Here is a 20,759-nt window from a genome sequence, read left to right as displayed (position 1 = left end):
TGGTTGCTTTCCATAAAGTAGAGCCAGATAGCATTTCTTTCCCTCTAGCAAATACTGTTGGTTTTGGAGAAGTGTGTGCTAAAAACAGGCTCAGGCATGAGGAGAACTAGTTCAGAAGAAGATATTAATGAGAGGGCACTTTGTGCATCTGTATTACTACTTACCTGCTTCCTGTTCTTCTCAACAACTCTGCTGGGGGAAAAAGAGGCAGGATAGTGGAACAAAGAATATATCTGCATGTGTCAGGGGCAGTAGGTGAAGAAGGCAGGGAAATGGAAGGAAGCCTTAGGATCACAGTGAGTCTTGCCTGGTAGGTAGGTGAGTGAATCTCTCGTGCCTGTGTCTTTCTCCACGATTCAGATGTATATGCCAAATCCATGCAGTCAGCTGTTAAGACATCTTTAGCATTTCCAGGGAAAAAGGTGTCAATTAAACAGGTCTCAAAGCTCAGTATTGATGGCTTAGGAACCCGAGGCCTGCTTGCAGTGTCTAATTTTGGTTGTACAGTTTGGGACTGAGATGGCCCAAAGCAGCAGCTGCTTGTGGATTGGGCAGAGTAACCCAAGGAAGCACAGCTCGTTCCCTGTGCAGCCTCCTGGATCAGGAGTGCCATCCATGTCTCCTGTCTCTTTAGTCTGCAGAGGTGGTCATTGGTGAAGTCCTCACGTGGTCTTCTCTTCCCTGCCATTCACTCCCAGACCCTGTTCTGAGATTTCCATGAACACAGCCATCTGGCTTCACAGCTACTGGCCCGAGGACCAATTGGAGACAGATGAAAGGCACATGCAGGTGCCTCAGTGACCCCTTGGCTGCGTGACTGCGAGTGAATAGCACAGCATGCAATTCCACAGGCTGATGAGACTCTGGCTGGGTATTTTAGCACACCCTGCAGTTACCTTCTAGCAGCTGCCATAGTCTTTTGGCATCTCCCTTGTTCCTATTGGTATTCCATGTTTATTTGCAGCTTCGCTGGCAGGGTGAAAATGGCAGACTGAGGGGTTTTGAGAAGTGGCATTTTGGAGCTGTGCTGTCTCAGGATCAAGGGAAATCCGGAGGGGTAAGCAGGTGTAGCTGCTGCCCACCTCCTTACCCTTTCTCCTCAACAAAGACAAGTTGTACAAGAGCTGTCTTGTGTCCATAACAGGGTTGCACAAAGGTAGCAACAACCCTCCTTCCCCTCGGAAGGCATAGGTTTCCTTTGCTGGCAGCTGGGCTGAAGATAAAACAAGAACTAAGCTCGAGTTAGGGATCAAAGTGTGGATAGCAATAAGCAGAGGACGTTTTCATGGCCCTTTGGTGACTTTGAAAACAGAAACTGTTAGTTTAACTTCATAGCCAGCCAGCTTTGAGGACAGGCTGTGCAGTTATCTGAATCATCTTTGTTCTGGGGCAGAGGGAAATATTCGGAGCAGGCTGACTGCGAGTTCAGCCTGACCCTGGCGTCAATGGCAGAAGCCCTGAGCTACAATCACCGAGTCTGTGGGTGGTCAGAGCAAGGGGAGCTGCCTGAGCCCAGGGCAGGCAGGGTGGGATGCTGCCCTTCCAAGGTGGGTCACATGGCAGGGAGTCGTGCACTTATCCCTGCTGTGAAAATTACCTGGATGCTTTCACCAGAAAATCACTTTTCATCTGAAAATTGCCTTTCTGATGAAAGTGCCAGCGTGAGCAATACCTTTGAGTCTCGTTGGTGAGGAATGTTTCTGGGAATGTTGCTCTCTTGCTGGAATTTTTCTCAGGAAAGGCTTGCTCATTTTATGACGGCAAGAGAGGACAAATGACCCAGCACCAGTGCTCCAGGTGTTCCCACACACTGGGATAGAGCCAGATGCAAGCTTCCACCTGCTCCCACAGGAGTAGGGGCTGGGTCTCTCCAGAGCCCAGCAAAGGCTCCGAGTGTTGGGCTACTGAATAATTGTTAGTGGAGGCGTGTCTGTCCTCTGAGTCACCCTGCAGATGTTCACTGAAACATCTCAGCCTCCCACCCAAATCCAGGAGGAACACCCTAAGCCTCTGCACTGGGGATTGTGCAGCAGCTTCAGGGCTGCAGGTCTCTTTGTCTGCAGGTCTCTTAACACAGATCTCTGATGCTGAGATCTCAGTTGCGTCAGGATTTCAAGTTCCACACTGTTGTTAAAAAAGAGTTTGATCTGATGTGCACAGAGAAACACTTGAAGTATGTGACCCAAAGGCTCAAATAACAAGGGGCAAGTGGACATGAAGAAAAATATCGTTTCAGAAACGTCGTGATTTTCAAGCTTATGTAAGTACTTTTGTATGCAATGCCTCTCATGTTGGGGTTTCTTTTTTACTTAACATACAGATTTGACAGTAAGGGAAATCTCACTATAGGGTCAAAGTGGGCAGCATTGAAATATCTTCCTTCAAAGTGCTGTGGAGCTGCTGATCTTACAAAAAAGTGCATGGAAAGCAACACAAGAACTGGGGCAGTGAGAGGTGATCTGGCTTTTGACATCTTCTAATGCAGAGGGATTAGAAGATGGTGTCAAAGCCTTCAAGAATCTGAGGAAGAGTCACAATTTCTTCTCAGGAGACCAGAGGACAAAGGCAGGGCCAAGAAGTCACACAACGCACAGTGGAGAATTTTTATGAGGTTCAGTACAGGGAAGCACAAGTGAAATAGACACTGCAAGCCAAACCAAAATGTTTCTGAAAGATGTTTGCAACTTTTAGGCAGGCCATACAGAACAATGAATTGAAATGGAACAAATGGATTTGAACTCAAGTGACACCGTTTTTCCTTTTTGTAATTTTCCTTTTGCCAAAGGAACTTTTGGCAAAGAAAACGTTCCTCCAGAAGAAAGATGCTGTGGTTGGCTTTTTTACAGCAAATTTCTATAGGTCCTAATGAAGGAGAGTGACATTAATTTGACTGCACAGAATTACTCACTGATGCCTTTCTCACTCTCTTTCCTTGTGTCCTGTGTTGACATTAGTATATAGCCCCAAATCCTGTGCAGCTACAGATAATTTCTCAGACTCAAGAAATTTCTGCACAAAAAAAACCCAACAAAACAAAAAAAACCAACTCGCTGTTTCAAAGAAACAAATGTACACAGATGAATAAATATACACACTTTGTGAAGAACAACTGTTTTCCCTGCAGCTCAATTTCATCAATCTAAATATGAAAAAGTAGGAATAAAAATGTATCCATTAGATTACAGGGTGAAGATATTTCGTTACTTGGTATGAGACAGAGCTGTTTTGCTTATAAAAAGTAAAAGGCAGTGTGTTAATGAACATGTTTATGGTCATAAGTTGGTATAGCTCAATCTTTTTCAAGAACATACAGATTTTATGAAGACCTATTTTGAGCAGGCTTTTTGTGTTCCAATGGCTGATTAATTCCTGGGATTTTTTTCCATCTGTGTGCCTTTCTGAGAATTTTTGCTTTGTTTTCTTGAATGGAAAAACCTCAAAAAACCAAACAGAATTACAGCATCCAGTTAGGCTGGAACACATAGTTAGGAGCTTTAGAAAGCAAAACATTGCCTTTTTTTTTTCTTTCTTAACCAGTGCTGTAGTCAAACAGGGGAAAAAAAACAGCAAGGAAAAGTAGCTGCAACTGGAAGAAATTAAATGCAAAGAGCATGAAATACAATTCTGAGTTGCTACTTTTGATAACATACCAGGATAATAATAGGTCACACCTAGATGATATTGAAAGATGGTCCAAGGGATAGGAAGACATTTTATTAGTGGAAAAAAGAGACCTCTGGCAGGTTGATTGACACACAGAAGTTTTCTAAAAGCATCTCCAGACCCTCTTATTCTTATGACAGCCTTTGGACAGAACCTGGCTTGTTCAAATGATGATAGGTTAATAAGGATACTGAGCAAGTTGCTGGACATCATTTTGAATTAGCTAGAAGAGGGGGATTGTTTCATCCTATTGAAACGAACTCTGTGTAGTAGAACATTATCACTCCACTGTACTGAAAGTAAACATTTTGACTTTCATATTATTTGTCAGCTGTGGAGAGTGGGAAGAGTGGAAAAAAGCCAGGGCCCAGCATTGGCTGTGGATGGTGGAAATTTCAACTCCTCATTATCTTGATGGGCAAAGATGCAGCTCAGTTCTGTAGTGTTGGATTATCTGAGCTCCACATTCCACCAAGCTTCTTGAGCTTGGCTGAACGAAGTTTGCCAGGCTGCTCCCACACTTTGGGATGTAACTCTGCAGGAAGATTGAAGGCATAAATAGCAATGCTTTAGGTCTGTGACCTACACAGGATAAACGTGTCAGAGTGTGGGACAGCAGCCAGAGTCTTCTGAAAGTCATCTTCCCTGGTAGCCCATTAGTGAGGAACAATCTTCACCCCTGTTTTCTCCTACACCAAAACTCACACACAGAAGCACTTAGGAGAGTCTCCTTTCCATATGGAGCTAATAGAAAGTGCTGGGGGAATTAGGTGCCAAATTAGCTATTAATCACCTTAGTGACTTTGTACATTTATTTTAAGGCTAAATTCTCCATAGGCTTCACTGACTTTCCTAAAACTTTCAGTGGTATGAAAAGTCTATACATGTACATCAGAATCCAGAATACTTCCTGCTAGATAGGGCTCTTAAGGCAAGGTGTATCTGAGTTTCCATAGATGGTGGTCCAAGTAATGGTGCACCTGCCAGAGAAAGCAAATTTGCACATTTGGGTATTTATGTAGTCACTGCTGTTGCTTTGCACAAGCCATAACTATTCTTCTCTGAACTGTGATCCTACCACCTCAATCTGATCCCTTTAAACCCCTTCGAGGTTAGGATGAAGAGCTGCAAATCGCCTCCAGCCATTGCCCTTAGGTGTGAGATCAAGCATATTCTGATGAGAGATTCCCAGGCAGCAGAGCTCTGGGACAATATTGGTCTGAGGTCTGGTTTCTGTGTCATAAAGAGAGAAGTTACAGTGGTACAGGCAGAGTCCTTCCATTGACTTTGTCAAAGAGCCAGCTTTGTCTCTGGCTCACAGAGCCAGATTTGTGTTGGGGTGTGAAAGCATTTTGATTCTGTATTTGATAGGAGAACCTGACAGCATGATTATGCTGTGATAGGAGGAAAGCTCCTAGAAACAAAACCTTATATCCTATGTATTTTGATTGTGACAAAAATACTTACTTATGACCAAATTAGTTTGGTGAGGCAGATATAAATTAAGCTCCTTCTAGCGTTCACACCTATCAAAATTTGGAATTTAAAGACAGGCTATCAGAGCTACTATACTGGTAAAATAAGATTATCATTCCTCCCTGCAATATGCTTAAAATCTTGACAGGAATTTCAATGGGACAAGTCATTTTTCTCTCCATATCAGCATGACCCCCTGGGAAACAGTGGGAGGTACATCATGTGCCAATTGGAAGTGGAATACAAAACAAAAATCCATAAACACAAGGCATTACAATTTTTTATTGTGGTTACTACAAGGACCATAAATGCTGGCTTTGAGGATTCCTTTTCACATCTGTTTTTCTTGTTGACATCTCTTTAGTTATTGTCTCAATCTCTTCTTAAGTGTAACATGTGCAGGGTGCCTCAGCATTTTGGTTATCATATTGAAGTCACCCAAGGCTTTGCATTGAATGTGGTGACACTGGTCTCACTGCTGGCAGTGCAGCAGCCCCTGAAAATCCCTCCACATTTTGGGGAAGGCTGCAGTTAGTGAAGAGGGCAAAAGCCTCATCAGTCTTCTACTGCTTTCTTTCCAAACAGGGAAAAACCTGTGCATACACACTTCCAGAGGGATGAAGTTAGGATGTGGCACTGTGCATTAAAATTTTCCTTGCCTCTCTGGAGCAAAAGACTCCTGTGGCTGAGTATGTGGCAGAACTGTTAATAGGTGTGCCAGCTGACCAGCTTCTGCAGTGGTGAAATGGGGACCAGCTTGACACAGCCTTGCCATTCTCAACTGATGTTTTATTGCTATAATTTGGCATAGGCAAGTAAAACAAGATTGGGCATTGGGACCCAATACCTGTTGCATCCAGTGGGAGTCACACACCCCACTAGGATGGATGGACTCCTTACAACAAACTGTTTCACAAGCTGTTCAAACTGACACACCGAATAAATATACACTTCCCTTAAATAAGTGTACACTTGCCTTCCCCACAAAGCCCCCAGAGCATTCACACTTTTATAGGAGCATTAACAGAGGAAACAGCACTATCCCTATAATTATCCACATCAAAATCGGTTTATTTAGAGAAGTTGTTTTTCAGCTGGAGGTACCAAGAGTGATATAGCAGGGAATTGTCACAGTATTAACAGCCAAGGAGTGGCCATCACCAGCATTATTGTTTATTGCCTTTCCAGTGCACTGAGGCTGACTTGTTTACAAGCATCATAACTCATGAGCCACCGCTGTCTTTATTTGCCACCAAGTGAGCCTGCAGGGAAGAGCAGGGGAAGAAAGCTTGGGGAAGGTCACTAGTGGTTACAGGTGCAGGAACTAAAGCATTTATCTCTCCATACTCCACTCTATCCTGTGGTTTGTTTGTTTTCTTTTAGAAATTCCTACATTTCTCACTACTTTATATAAGCTTTTGACTGTAGGGGTAGTGTGTTAATAAATGTTCACTGGAATATAAAATATGTACTGTATTTAGTGAATAATAGATTATGGATAACTCCAAGCATATAACTTAAAATGCTGTAGGTGTTTATGAGCCATTAGTAAGCAATTTATTATTGATCAGGAAGGGAATGAAGGATCACACATTTATTACAGTCCATGAATTTATGTATTAGTCCTTTTTAAAAGGTGTTAAAGTCTTGGTTAGAAATGAAGTGTGAGCCATTGGCCTTTTAGCAGTAGGCTCTCTGGCCAACAGCTGATAAGACCACATCAAGTGATCCAAGGCAGCTTTGGGACACTCCAGAGCATTGTTCACCTGTCCCGTAGTCAAACATGTAGCCTCTGGTTTCAGTACCTCTGAGCAGCCATGATTTTGCTTTGGTACATCATAATTCGTATCAGTTTCACGTGGTGCTTTCCTTTAAGAACTGACACTCTCTCTTTGTTTCACTCCCTGGCTAAATCTATTGCTTCCCTGTTTTATGTGTTTCCTGCTCCTCTTCTCCCCAGGGTGAATGCTCACGGAAGTGCTACGACATCTTTGTGCTGGAGACGGTGTGTGTGGCGTGGTTTTCCTTCGAATTCCTGCTGCGATCCATCCAGGCAGAAAACAAGTGTGCTTTCCTGAAAACCCCGCTCAACATCATCGACATCCTGGCCATTCTGCCTTTCTACATCTCCCTCATTGTGGACGTGGTTTCCACGAAGAACAGCAGCAAGCCTGGCGGGGGAGCCGGCAACAAGTACCTGGAGCGAGTGGGGCTGGTGCTGCGCTTCCTGCGGGCGCTGCGCATCCTGTACGTGATGCGGCTGGCGCGGCACTCGCTGGGGCTGCAGACGCTGGGGCTCACCGTGCGCCGCTGCACCCGCGAGTTCGGGCTGCTCCTGCTCTTCCTCTGCGTCGCCATGGCCCTCTTCTCGCCCCTGGTCTACTTGGCTGAGAGCGAACTGGGAGCCAAGCAGGAGTTCACCAGCGTCCCCACCAGCTACTGGTGGGCTGTGATCTCCATGACAACTGTGGGCTACGGGGACATGGTGCCTCGTAGCATCCCCGGACAGGTGGTAGCCCTGAGCAGTATCTTGAGTGGGATTTTGCTGATGGCTTTCCCGGTCACGTCCATCTTTCATACCTTTTCCCGTTCCTACAGTGAGCTGAAGGAGCAGCAGCAGCGAGTAGCCAGCAGGCAGGTGCGCCAGCGGCAAGAGAACACTGAGCTCCCAGGTGGTGACTGTACAAGGGGGCTCGGTGTGACATTCCCGCCGAGCGCTGGTGAGCAGGAGGGTCTGCCCTTGGTGGGCCAGTAAGCCAAGAGAAGTTCTTGATGCTGAACAGCTGAGGACATGCGTTGGCAGCACAAGAAGCAGTGGACAAGGGAGGTCAGTTCTGCAAGAAGAATGCCTTGAACTACATAAATGAGGGGCACACACACACACAAGGTTTCTCGAAAGACCAACTTCTGATCTTAAGGGACCTCTAAAAGGTACCCCTAGACATTCTAACAAGTACAGCTCTGCTCCATTGCTTTTCTTAGGGCTTTTCTATTGAGCAAGTATTTTTGGGTACGCCCAAGGAGCAGCCATTGAACACAGCCAGCCAGCAGAATGTAATGTGAAGCACAGCCTGTGCCAGGTGCCATATGGCAGAGCAACCAGTGTGCCACCTCCTCCCTACCCTGCTCAGTGGCACTCCCTGTGCGAGGGGCTGAGCAAGGGGCTCCCCGTGCTGCCATGCCCCACAGCACGTTTGTTTTGGCAGCACCACCAAGGAATACAAACCTCAGGCAAGCCAAGGGGCGAGGGCAGGAGAAGGGCAGAAGCATCCCTTCAGCTTTAGCAGGGGCTTGCTTTTGTCTTCTACAGATGAGGCAGCGCAGCCAGAGCTGCCAGCTCTGAATTGTGTGTGAGCACAGTTTGCATTATTTAGTAGAGATGCATATTTACTATCCTAAGCTTTATATCTTAGTCCCATGACAGAAATATACATACAAAAAGTATTCCTGACTATGGAACTAAATGTTAACTTGGTTATTTTTCCTTTGCTAACAGTTGAATGTAAAAAATACCATTACAAATGATGATGTTTCTCCACTTTCTGTTAACTATTTCCATCTCTCATGTATGGAGAAATGTGTTTCACAGGCAACTGAACCAATCTGAACTACATGTAGCTCAAGAAGAGGAGGGTGATGGTAAACCAGCAGTGAATCCCAGCTCTGTACAGTGTTCCTCGGTGGTGGTGGCTGCACTGAGTGCAGTTGTGTGCAAACAGGAGTAGAGGAACAGTACAAACCCAGTAAAGCCAGTGAGACACCTTCAGTGGGCTCTGGCCCCAGCTGCAGTGCAGCAGCTGTGCTCTGCGTTAGGAGTAGCCTTTTGGTTAGCCTTTTAGTAGCCCTCCTACTAAGAAAAAGGCAATCCTGTCATTAGAACAAGTGTTCTGGCTCTTCTGATTCTCAAAGGATTTAAGTCAATTTGAAGGGAAAATGAATCATATGGTGGCATCTGCATGTTTGCTTATTGATGCCAACCCCATGCATGAGCTTTCCAGCCTCCACCCTGGAGGAGCTGTGCAGCTGGTCCACGTCAGGATGCTGTGTGGGTCTTTCAGTGCTCCTATAGGTAGGATGTGATCAGGGAATAAAGGGAGATGGAACCCAACGGTCTCTTGTACCTACAATCCTACTGTACTAAAGCCATGCAGTGTCACCCTCCATATTCTCCACCCACCAGGAAGGGAACAAAACCTGATGTACTGAAGGTGGGATTTGTCTGGTCTGTTGTTTGGGGTTTATTTTGCCTCGGCTTATGTTGTAAAACCAATCCTACATTAGCAAACTCTCATATTAAGCCATTCCTTATAGGAATGAAGCAAAGGACATGGAAAAGTTACCGTTTATTTTAATAAAAATTAAAAGCTTTGTTGCTGACTCTTCGTGTCTGGTGATTTGGGTGTGGAGGGAGGTGGTGTTTTGCTGTGCTGATGTGAAGTAATACATGTTACTGGCTGCTGAGCACTGCAGGAGATGGAGGCAGCAAAACTGAGTCCCCTACCCTGCAGGGTGAGCAAAGCCCCAGCTGTAAAGAACTGCAAGCAAACCAAATGCAGGTGCCCACACCAGGGCTCTGCCCACCCTTCATGGCCCAGCAGCACTGGGAACACATCTGCTCCTTGTGCTAGAGAGGAGGGCCAAGGGCTGGTGGCTGGTGGCTGGGCTGACTCAGGCTCCTGGCAAAGCAATGCCAGCACTGGCTTGCTGTGACTCATGAAAGATTTTAATTTTATTGGTTTTTTATTCCCGGTGCAGGCATTTCTTTCATTAAGGATTACTAAGGTCTGACATCAGGGACACAGCTTTGCAGCCAGCTGATTGCAAACCAGCAAAGAGAACAGTGGCAAGGGGACAGTGTGGCCTGGTGCTAAGGGGCAGCATTGCATCCAGGCGACAATCAGATCCTCAGTGTTAAGTCAGCACCCAACAGACTCACTAGGTGGACTCAAAAGTTCACTCCTCGTGGTGATTTGGTTCATGCACACCCAGGTGTGTTTCATGCTCCATCTCCAGTGTGAATGAAGCGACTGTGGTTAGTGTGCATGGAGAGTGCAGAATGCATCTCCTCGAGGTGGTGAAGCCCACAAACTGCAAGCACCCTTACCTTACTACTAGAAAAGCCACACTGGAGTGGACATCCATGCAGAACGAAGAGTTTCACGCTTGCAGAGTTAACAAATAACCACAAATCAATGCAGCTTTTGGCCTTGCAGCACGAAAAAAACAGTGGTGGGACAGAAAACTGCAGCTCAGCAGCTGTGTAGAAAAACAGACTGATGACACATACCATATTATTGCTGTTCTCCATCAAGTTGCTATTGTCCTACAACAGTGAGTTCTTTGTATTTTTCAAAAGGCACATAATTAATTCCAGCATGCGCAGAGTTTTAATAAAGTGACAAAACCCACTCATTTTGTCTCCTAGTCAAAGCCTGGCTTTTAATAAAGTTTCATTTCATCTATTGGGATGACAGATGAGGAAACAAATATAAACTAGGAACCTTTTAAACAAATTATTTTTGGAAGCTGTATAAAGTTGTGATGCACACATTGCCAGACATAAAAGACACTTGAAGGAGAATGAATTTCACCCAGGGCAGCTGTTGGTATGAGTGATGCTTGCTACTTTTGATCAGCTGCTGGAGAATGTTGATTTTGTTGTGTATGGTAGTTGGGGTTTTTTTGACACAGCACACAGATGATTTTAAGGCCATTTATCTCTAACTATAATAAATGCCACACTGCTGTCTGCAGGCACATCAGTGCCAGCAGGTAGTTATGCCTGTTTCTTTGAACAACTAAGTGCTTCACAATTGTAGCACACTAGTTTTGCCTCAAGGAAAAAGAAAAAAAGAAAAGGAAAAAATATTCCTCTCTCATATGGGATAAAGAATTTAAACACATGAGCAAAGCCATCTCTTCTACATGTCCACCTTGGTGGAGCATGCATGAATCTTACAAACTCTAGCAGCTGGCAACACTAGCCATGAAGACCCTAACTTAGGAGACTTAAGGATGTACTTAACTGCTAAAGGGACAGAGTTAAAGAGAATGGCACAAAGTCAAACACAGCTTCAGCTCATACACAGCATGTGCACAGCCACCTCCTCTTGCACAGCAGCCTCAGTTAAGACAAAGCAGTAATGCAAAGAAAAATGTGATGCTGGTATCATCTCCTCAGCTGTAAGCCGGACAGAGGCTGCTGTCCCACACTGCTGAGGCCAGAACAGGCACAGGCTATGGCAGCCTCACAGCAGATGCCTCAGGGGACAAAGCATCCTTGGCCTTCCCCTTGGCACCTTCAAGCGACAGCCTTAGAAGACTGTGAAGCCTTGGCATGGAAGAGGACAGAGGCACATGGAAGGGCTGATGGGTAGAGAAATCCAGGGTGGTGCTGCTGGCCCATCTGCAGCTGAGCAAAGCCCCTCAGTCCACCAGCTAGCACCTACCAGAGCCAAGTGCACATAAGCCGGGACACACAAGGGCAGGAGTGGGGTCTGCAATGCTGTGTTTGCTGTCAGTGCATTTCTAGATGCTGACATCCACTCGGGACTGGCTGCTTTACAAGGCTGTTTACAGGAAGACCTGCCCCTGCCCCAGGGTGAACCTTACATTATGTTCTAGTCCTCGTCTTTTATTAACTGCTGTTGGCACACGTATCCAGGCAGCGTTTATTTATTGGCACACTGGTGACTTACATATTGATGTCTTCTTTCTTACAGAAAGCCTCCAACAAGGCTACAGTTGTCAGTCAGGTCCTTGAAGCCCGCTTGGCTCTCAAGCCTAAGGATCACAATCAGATTTAACAAGCAGAACCCGTGGGCTAATTTTTGCTTAATACCCAGTACCAAATGTGAGCTTTATTTTATGTCTTAAAATGTTTTTAATTGTACCTAACTGCATGTATAACAAACATCTAACCATGACATTTCTCCCTCCATGGAGCAACAGTGCAGACCACGCCTACCATGCACAGCAGAGGGAGAGATTCGCCCTGAGGGAGACCTGGAGCAGCACTGCACCAGCCAGCAGGGCTGGGCTGCTGCCCTGGCTGCTGCAGCACCCAGAGATTTGTGTTCCCCATTGTTTCCTTTGGGGCCAGCCCCACCATTGGCTTCCCCACAGTGAAGGCCAAAGCAGCAGCCAGTAACACCAGCACTGGTGTCACATCTCCCACTCTTCTGGGAGAGAAGGTGCAGGCACTGCGAGTGTTGAGCAGTCTTAGCTGCTGTGAGAACTGCTTGGGTCTCCACTGCCAGCAGACTGCAACAGGTTTACTCCCACACTCACATTCCTCCTCCTTTCCTGCCCACTTTGCTGATTTACCTACCTTTACCTTCATGTTTTGCCTTTCCTTCTTTTCCCGTCCCTTCAAGAGTATCACCCTTCAGCCCCGTATCTGACCAAGCTCACATCTCTCCTCCTGCCCTTCCCAGCCCTCTCTCCTCCCCAACTCCCCTTCTGCAGCTCCTGCAGTCACTGCATACAGCAATAGCAAACCACCTCTCCATGCCAGAGAAGCCCAACATCCTGGATCAGCGGCCTGGCAGGATCCAGGAGGTGCACAGTGGCTGCCAGGCTGCTCCTGACAGTCTTGGCTTGTTTTCCCATCCAGAACGAACGGGGAGGGTGGCCAAGACTTCTCTTGGGGCAGCAATTGGCCAAGAGATGACAGACTCAGTGTCCTCATCTTCTGTGCAGAGAGGCTGCCAAGAGCACATCCCTCATCTGTGTCCCATCTTCAAGCTCAGTCTGCAGTCTGCATGACACAGGGTTCTTTTAAAGCTATGTAATAATCTGTTAGTAATTTGGTTTTTACTGTGAGCACTGCAAACGCAAACGAGTTATGTGGTCTCAGCGGTTAAGTTTACCCTGGTATGTATGGAAAAGCAGGGGACAGAAATCCAGAATACCTACTGTGCATCATGACTTCAGGACAATTTATGCCTTGTGCTTACTCACTCATCAGAAGGAAAAACCACGCTAGTTATTCATACCAACAACACTTCTGACAAGATGATTTATAGTAAGAGTTAAGAAGCGCACATTTTGTACCTGAACAAAACAAAGCAACACTGAAATTTATATATAATAGGTAATTTTTATTAAAAAAAAACATTGCAACTGACAGAAAAAAATAAAGTCCATGAAATGTGCCATACATTCAAAGAGATGTATTTAAAGTAAGCGATTTCTTATTCTCTGAGGTGATCATTGAAACAGATACTTCCTGACAATTAGAGAACAAAACAAAAGTTCTGTAACACTTTGTCCCTAAAGTACCTTGCAAGAAGTTCTAGAGTTCCTGGCCAAGAGTCCTACTTGCTAAATGCCACATACAGAAGATGACTTGGACATGGTTTCACTGGCTTCTCTTCCAGCATTTGCTGCTCGGGTGTAAATGATACTGGTCTGCAGAGCTCGCTGGTTTAGGTACTGATGACAGACTCAAGAATCCGCCCAAGGAAGAAACCCAAAAGGAAAAAGCAGAAATTGTTTTATCCTCAGTAATATCTGTAGTTCAAAGCCAAAGAGGTGGCCAAAAGTGTGCACTCCCAGATGAAGCTATAACATACAAAAGTATGTTTCTTACAAACCATTAATTTCTTACATCCCTGTTTTGCAGAATATTAGAAAAAGACCACCAAATACAAAAATCTTACCATTACAAGTTATTAAAAAAAACCCTTCAGACCATTAAAACACACAAGAAAGTGTTTGTTTTCAAACAGTAGAAATACAATCCTCATTAAAGCAGCATACCGGAGAAGCCAGTTGTTAAAGTTTTTCAATTAAAAAAGACAAAAGCCCAGATGTTCTTGTAACACAACCAGAACATTGGAGAAAAGAGAGGAACAAAACATTCATAGTCTGCCATGCTGAGTACATTGTCTTTGTAAGGTCACTTCAGGCCTAGAAGAGTATGGTATCGAACAAAGAGCATGGAGTCAGTGCACAGTGTGATTCCCCTCCACTGGACACTTTGCCACCAATGAAGACAGTCCAGACTCAAATCGTGAGGTTCCCAAAGAAAGCGTGGTAGGGGAAGTATCTGATTTACACACTGAAGTTATCAAACCTCAGACTTGCTGCCACTGCTAAGAAAACAAGCTCTCGGGCTATTCTTACAGAAAAAAATTATCCTGAAAAATCTGTCCAACACCTTGCCTGTGGCCAGATGGAGCTCACCCAGCAGAGGGAGGAAGCCCCATGAAGGAAGCAGCACAGGCATAGCTGTTCTGAGACCAAGGGCCTTGCTATGACCTCCTCACATCACCCGCGGCAGTTTCATGACAGCAGTGTCACAACAGGAGCCCAGGGGCTTGGTCACAGCCCCCAGGGGTCCACACCTCCATCAACTGCACAGACAGAGCACGGTGACCTATGCTGGCTAATAGCCTTTAGAGACAACATCTACATAAACAGTCTCTCAGCTTTCTCAGTCCCTCTCAGTACAGGCTGTTGATTCTTCTAAAAGAGAAGAATCTCTTCTTCAAGAGCCTAGAAGTTTGCAACAGTAAAGGAAAACATGGACTCCTTCCTTGTTGGGCCAATGCAGGAAACACCCCAAAACATAACCTGGTTCTTGTTTGGCATTGAACAACAAGAATACGAATCTCAGCCTCAACAAATAAAGCTGTCAGGTGCTGGTCCTACTCCAGGGGATACAGCTTTTTCTCTGTCTCAAACTTTTTCATTTCTGAGCCAATAAAAGTGGACCTGCTTCTATCTTTGTGGCTCAGCCACCATCTAGAAATACTTGCCTGGTGAACACCCATCTGCTGGCCCTTTGGTTTGGGAAAGACACTCTACAGCCCAGCTCTATCCTGTGCACAGCTGCAGGGGCAGTGCTGCCCCCCAAGTGCAGGGCAGGCTATTCCCACACCACATAGTTCCAGAGCACGATTGCCTAAGTTCCCTGCAGTCTCCTCCTTTTGCCTGGATGTTTGACTGGCTGTGCCAGATCTTGATGTGACTCCAGCACCATCAGACCCCCTCCATCATCTCTCCTCCATGGGTCCTCCTGCAGCGGGGATGAACATCTGCTCACTCTAGCTTTACAGCATCTGCGGCTGGCTCATTTCTGGCTGCTCACCTCTTTGCAGGGCCTCCCATCCCCACCTTCTCTCACCAGACATCCTTATAGAGAAAAGAGAAAGCTCCTGGATTTGCTCTTCAATACTTCTTCCTCCATCATGGAGATACTGAACGCTAGTATATGCCACAAACTTCCCACCAATATACAGACTTTATATTTTATAAATAGGTAGAAGTTTCAGACAAAATATCCTATAATTTCTGTGGTGTAACATTTTTAAATAGCATTAAAAACACAAACCATCCAGCCCTTGTGATTAATATACAAACATTTGTGAATTAATAAGGCTCATAGGTACGTATGCAAAATAAAGTGCCCCTCCCCCCACCAGGAAACGGTTTTGTACAGCTAAGTCGTAAACAGAGCAAGTTATTTAACACAGAACCTCCTGAGCTGGACGTGCAGCTATATTTTCCATCCTTGTTCTCGTTTCTGCTTTCAACTTGGCAACACAGGAGTATTTACAAGTGGAAGAAGAGATGCCATGGCTGACTCTGCTGATCTGCAACCTGCCCAGCCAAGTTGCTCACAGGGCCTTGGTGCTGGCTGGGTGTGCAGTGTGGGACACGGGCTTCTGAGGATAGTGGCTGTACAAGTAAACCTGCAACAGGATAGCGATGTCCACAAATACCTGCAGGAGTCCACAGATGGAGAACTGGAAAGGGGCTTGATTCAGGATGAAGTAAACAGTCTTGAACGTGTCCCCACTGGTCCACATCAGCACCATCTTGATGCTAAAAGACAAAAAAAGGGAAGAGTGTTTACTGAGAAGAACCTTGCTTTGGATTAGACCTGCTGTGCCAGAGGATGCCACCTACTGCAGCTCGAATTTATACCCAACAGTGCGTTGGGACTCCCCTTGACAGGGGCAGACAGCGTGCCTAGCCGAGACAGGCAGCACTGTACTTGGAAGGGAGGATCAAATTCTCTGCCCCACAAACTGCAGCACTCTTATCTCAGCAATTACAGCTCTGAATACCTGTGGCTATGAAGGTATCCAACATTTTGAAATATCCAGCTAAGACATTTGACTCAGTGGTGCTCTGTAAACATGACTGCCTCATGCTGACAGCACTGACCATAAACCAAGTAAAACAGTGCATGGAAAAAAAAAAGAAAAAAAAAAAAAAAAAGAAAAAAAAAAAAAAAAGAAAAAAAAAAAAAAAAAGAAAAAAGAAAAGAAAAGCAATTCATCCCAGCAGTCACTTCTTGTGCATGCCATTCTGTGCTCATGCAAGGTAAAACAACACACAGATTGCTCTCTCATGCATGCACACTTTTAGCATCTGCTGAAACAAAGAAAATAGACAGAAGAAATCCCTCCTAACTGCAGAAAATGCATAATCAAAAAAAGCAGACAGATTGTCCAGCAACACAGAAAGAGGAGAAATTACATGCCTGCAGCTGTTACTAGAAGGATGAACAGCACTAGGGATTTTATCAAGGACACAGATCAAGAGCAATGCTCAGAGTTCCTTTTAATAACCAAACTTGCTTTCATCTTGCTCTTCTGCTGAGCATTCCCTGTCCTGTAGTCCAGCTCCTGCTTCCCCACATTAGGAGAAACTCTGGGGAATAGAAGTAAGTTCTTCAAACAGACCAAGTTATTTTCAGTGTCCTCAACAAAATGTGAACAACCAAACCTGGAAGGCCATTTCTGAGTTTCATGCACTTTATCGGGAGTGCTTTTTAAGCAGCTGGATAAGCAGCAGTGGACAAAAGCTTTATAGTTCACAGTATGAGCACTGCACATGATTTGTCATAATTACAAGCAATTTACGTTTTGCCAGCACAGACTCCAATTCATCACACACAGTCAGGCCCATGCAGCAGGGCATTTGCTGACTTAATGTTCATTTTTCAAACACTCAGGCAGGAGCTCACAGGATTTGTGTTTTGGGCACAAGTGCACAATGCCACTGCAAGCCAAATGCTGCAGCCCATTCTTTCCCTACACGGGATAGGTGGCCAAGAGCATCAATTTGTACAGCCCCATCACACTAGGGAAACAGGAGCCTTTTGTAACTGGTCACATGGCCCAGAGCACAGAACAGATATACAATCAGGACCTTCCACAGAATCTGTGTGGAACTGCAAACAAGGATATGGGATGGAGTGAGCAGTCATTCCCCATCCAAGGTCATTCTAAAAACGTAAATAAATAATCAGAGAAAGAAAACAACTGCTGAACTCTACATGTCATTTGTGCTTGGTGCAAACAGCCTGCACCACCTGCCTGTGCACGTTCCCAGTCACACCAAGTCACCTTACATCACACTTACAGTTATAGGTGGTTGGAATTTATTGAGATTTTAATTAGGAGGGCAATAAACTCTGAGGGTAATAAAACTGGCACCTTGCTTGCTGGCAGTCAATATTTCTCCTCCTTTGATTTGAATGCATTAGTGTTTGCTGGGCAACTGATCACAATTTAATTGTGAATCTGTCCTGGTATGGCTAGGCACCCTCACTAAAAGCACATGCTCAACCAGGCCAATCAAACTAACTGCTCATTGTGGGCAATTCAGGGATACCATGAGACAGTTGAATAGGAATTTAACAAATATCCTTAATACAAAGGATATTTGCCACTCATTCCCAATGGAGAAAGCCAGCTGGATTTTAAAGTGACCTTACAGTAAAGTGCAGTTGTGGAGGAGAAAATATAGTTAGAAGATGTACAGCCTTCAGAAGAGTTAACCCCCTCAAAGAAAGAATAATCAATCACTCAGGGAAAACTTAAGGTTCAGCAGCACCACAAGAGCCAAGCACACCTCTAGCTGTGTCACATGTTGTGCCAAGTTTGCCAAAGCAAGTCTGTGTTTTGGTAGGAAGCCACCTGTGAAGCTGACAGTCTGCAATACTGGCTGGAAAACGGTGCATGTTCTGACAGCCTCTGCATGTTCCAGAGTCCTCACTTCAGCTCATACATCTGACACTCAAGGACATCATCATCATGCCTGGAGTTCTCACTAGGACATGAGAATGCTCCACACACACGAAAATCTCAACTTGTCCTTGACAAAAATGATCCTTAAAAAATGCTACAGGTAATTTAAAGAGCTAATGAAGAGCCACTGGTCTGTGTACCAAAAAACATACATCCTTCTCTGTCCAGTAGCTTGGACAAAGCAGCAGAGAAAACCTGCAGATTACCAAGGTACAATGAAAATAAAATACAGAAAACATGTGACATCCCACAACACTTAGTCCTGCAGCTGCACCGATGTTCTCAGGGCTGATGCAAAGTAGTGATTGTGGGAGTGCTGACTGCCCTCCCAGAGGAGAGGCTGGGACTGGACAAAAGGAGCACATCCAGCAGAGACCAAAAGGTGTGTGGAGTAATCACAAAGAGCTTAGCAAGGAAATGGGGACAGTGTTATGCAAGAGGTGAGAAAAGGCAATGAAGAGCCACAGAGGAAAGCAAAGAAGACAGCAGAGGAACCAAGAAGTTGGTCAGATGAGAAGAGGATAGAAAAAAAGAGACTGGAACGGGACAGGGAATGACAGGAATGGAAGAGAGCTGGAAACTTGGTACGCAAGTACTTGAAGATGACCTGAATTTGGGGTAGACGGCTTGTGTGGCAAGGTTTTGGCAGCAGGGGCCAGGGTGGCAGGCTACAAAGTGACTTCTGTGAGAAGCTGCCAGAAGCTTCCTCTAAGTCCAAGAGAGCCAATACCAGCTGGCTTCAAGATGGATCTGCCACTGGCAAAGGCTGAGCCCATCAATTACAGTGGTAGCACTTCTGGGATAATGTATTTAAGAAGGGGGGCAAAAACTGCTGCACTACACAGTAGCCAGGTGAGAGGAAGTGAAAATATGTGAGTGGAACAGCCCTGCAGCACCCTCTCCAAGTCAGTACGTGTCTCCCACTCCGGGGGAATGCCCACTCCGGGGAGGGGAAAAGCTACAACTGCTGTTGGCTCTCTCTTATCTCAACCAGCAACTGTTTGCACACACAGCCTCAAAGCTTGCTGAGAAACCCGTCGAGTGTCTGTGTGGCACTCTGGCAGAAACAGAGCTGGCCATGCCCTACTACCACATCACAGGCCTGAGATGGGTTGGATAAAGCTTACACCATCAACACAGCTTCTGTCAAGTCCTAGTTTCCAGATTCACAGTCCAATAGTAATGGTCCTCCCCCTGATTTGGGATTTGCAATTGCTCTGTCCTTGCTGCATATGCAGATGTCACTTGCAATGATGCAGCATTGCGTGCATGACTATGAGGGATGGATGGCATGGATACACTGTCACTGTCCTCATACCTTCCAGCTATTGTGTCACTTCAGGATGCCACATTGCACAGAAAAGCCAGTTTTTGTCTGCAGCTTCTCAACTTTACCCAGTCACCTGGGGAAGAGAGGTAATTCTTATATTTGTTCTTAGTTTTGGGGTAGACAAGAAAGACACCATTCTAGCTCGGGCTGCCCCTTACCTGCCCTGGTGTAGAAAAGAATAGTGTCTGTGAAAAAGGGAGCATTTTATTGCCCAAAAGAAATGGGAATTTTCAATTGGTTATGGAGAAGAAAGAACAAAAAGGGGAGAGCACACTTAAGCCCCTGCTCCACTGCTCTATTGTAAACCTGTATTTGCTGAGAATCATTAGGTTGGAAAAGACCTCTAAGATCACTGAGTTCAAACATTAACCTAAACTCACCCAACCATGCCAAGTCCACCTCTAAACCATGCCCCTAAGTGGTGTATCTGCACATCTTTTAAATATCTCCATATTCAGGTGGATGTCAACCAGCACCCCCAGATCCTTTTCTGCTGAGGACCTCTCCAGCCATTCTTTCCCAAGCCCATAGCTTGTGCTTGTTGCAACCCAAGTGCAGGACCCGGCATTCAGTCTTGGAGATGTTCATACAACCAACCTCAGACTCTGGACATCAGAGTCTGACCCTTGGCTTCACAGTGCTAGACTAATGCAGAGGAGGCTTTGCTACAATAGACAGTCAGGGGCCACCATCAACACTGTCTGACACTGGAGAGCATGGCACAAAGAGGCTGCGTCCAGCAAAAATTTCCCAGACTACCTCACAGAGTCCAACATCACACTCCATCTTCCTGCTATGTGCAAAGTCACACAAGCCAAGCTGTTCTGTGCAACATTGGCTACAACGCAAAGCAGGACTTAGGAGTAAATATTTCTTTCCCAAAATAGCCCAGAGCTAAGCTGGGGAGATGTGGAAGGCAGAAAATGCTCACCTTGTCAATATGGAGGATAGGCTCTAGGAGGACAGCACAACTGCTCTTAGCACAAATGAGCAAGCAGGTTAGGGGTGAGCAGTGCCAGAGAGCAACCTGGGGATGCAGAAATAAACAAATGGCAGCATTTGTCTGTGTGACAACAGAGATGCCAACCAGAGAGGCAGGAGCTGCGTTCAAGTAGCTGGTATTGCCAGAGGCTGAGGCAGACTTGAGGTAAAAATAGCACTTCCCAGTAATGTACATCAGCACTGCAGTATCCAAGGACAACAAACCTCCTAAAAGGCAAGCACCTTCCTCACAGCTGAGG

General features: G+C 45.5%; 2 protein-coding genes across 3 annotated transcripts in view; one reads left to right on the top strand and one right to left on the bottom strand.

Annotated features, from left to right (window-relative positions):
• The window catches only part of KCNG2 (potassium voltage-gated channel modifier subfamily G member 2), a 52,436-nt gene extending 42,920 nt beyond the window's left edge, over nt 1-9,516 (top strand). Inside the window, exon 3 of the mRNA XM_088168429.1 lies at nt 7,100-9,516. Coding sequence (XP_088024555.1) covers nt 7,100-7,894 — 795 coding nt within the window. The 3' untranslated portion in view covers nt 7,895-9,516. The remainder of the gene's footprint in view (nt 1-7,099) is intronic.
• Nucleotides 9,517-13,220: 3,704 nt separating this feature from the next.
• Nucleotides 13,221-20,759, bottom strand: part of SLC66A2 (solute carrier family 66 member 2) — a 62,912-nt gene continuing 55,373 nt past the window's right edge. For both annotated transcript variants that reach the window (XM_014877647.2, XM_014877639.2), the window contains one exon: nt 13,221-15,972. In XM_014877647.2, the coding sequence (XP_014733133.2) occupies nt 15,765-15,972 (208 nt within the window). In that variant the 3' untranslated portion in view covers nt 13,221-15,764. The remainder of the gene's footprint in view (nt 15,973-20,759) is intronic.

Source organism: Sturnus vulgaris, chromosome 1 (genome assembly GCF_052056855.1).
Source record: "Sturnus vulgaris isolate bStuVul1 chromosome 1, bStuVul1.hap1, whole genome shotgun sequence".
In the NCBI taxonomy this organism is placed as follows: Eukaryota; Metazoa; Chordata; class Aves; order Passeriformes; family Sturnidae; genus Sturnus; species Sturnus vulgaris.
This window is presented reverse-complemented; position numbering and strand designations above follow the sequence as displayed.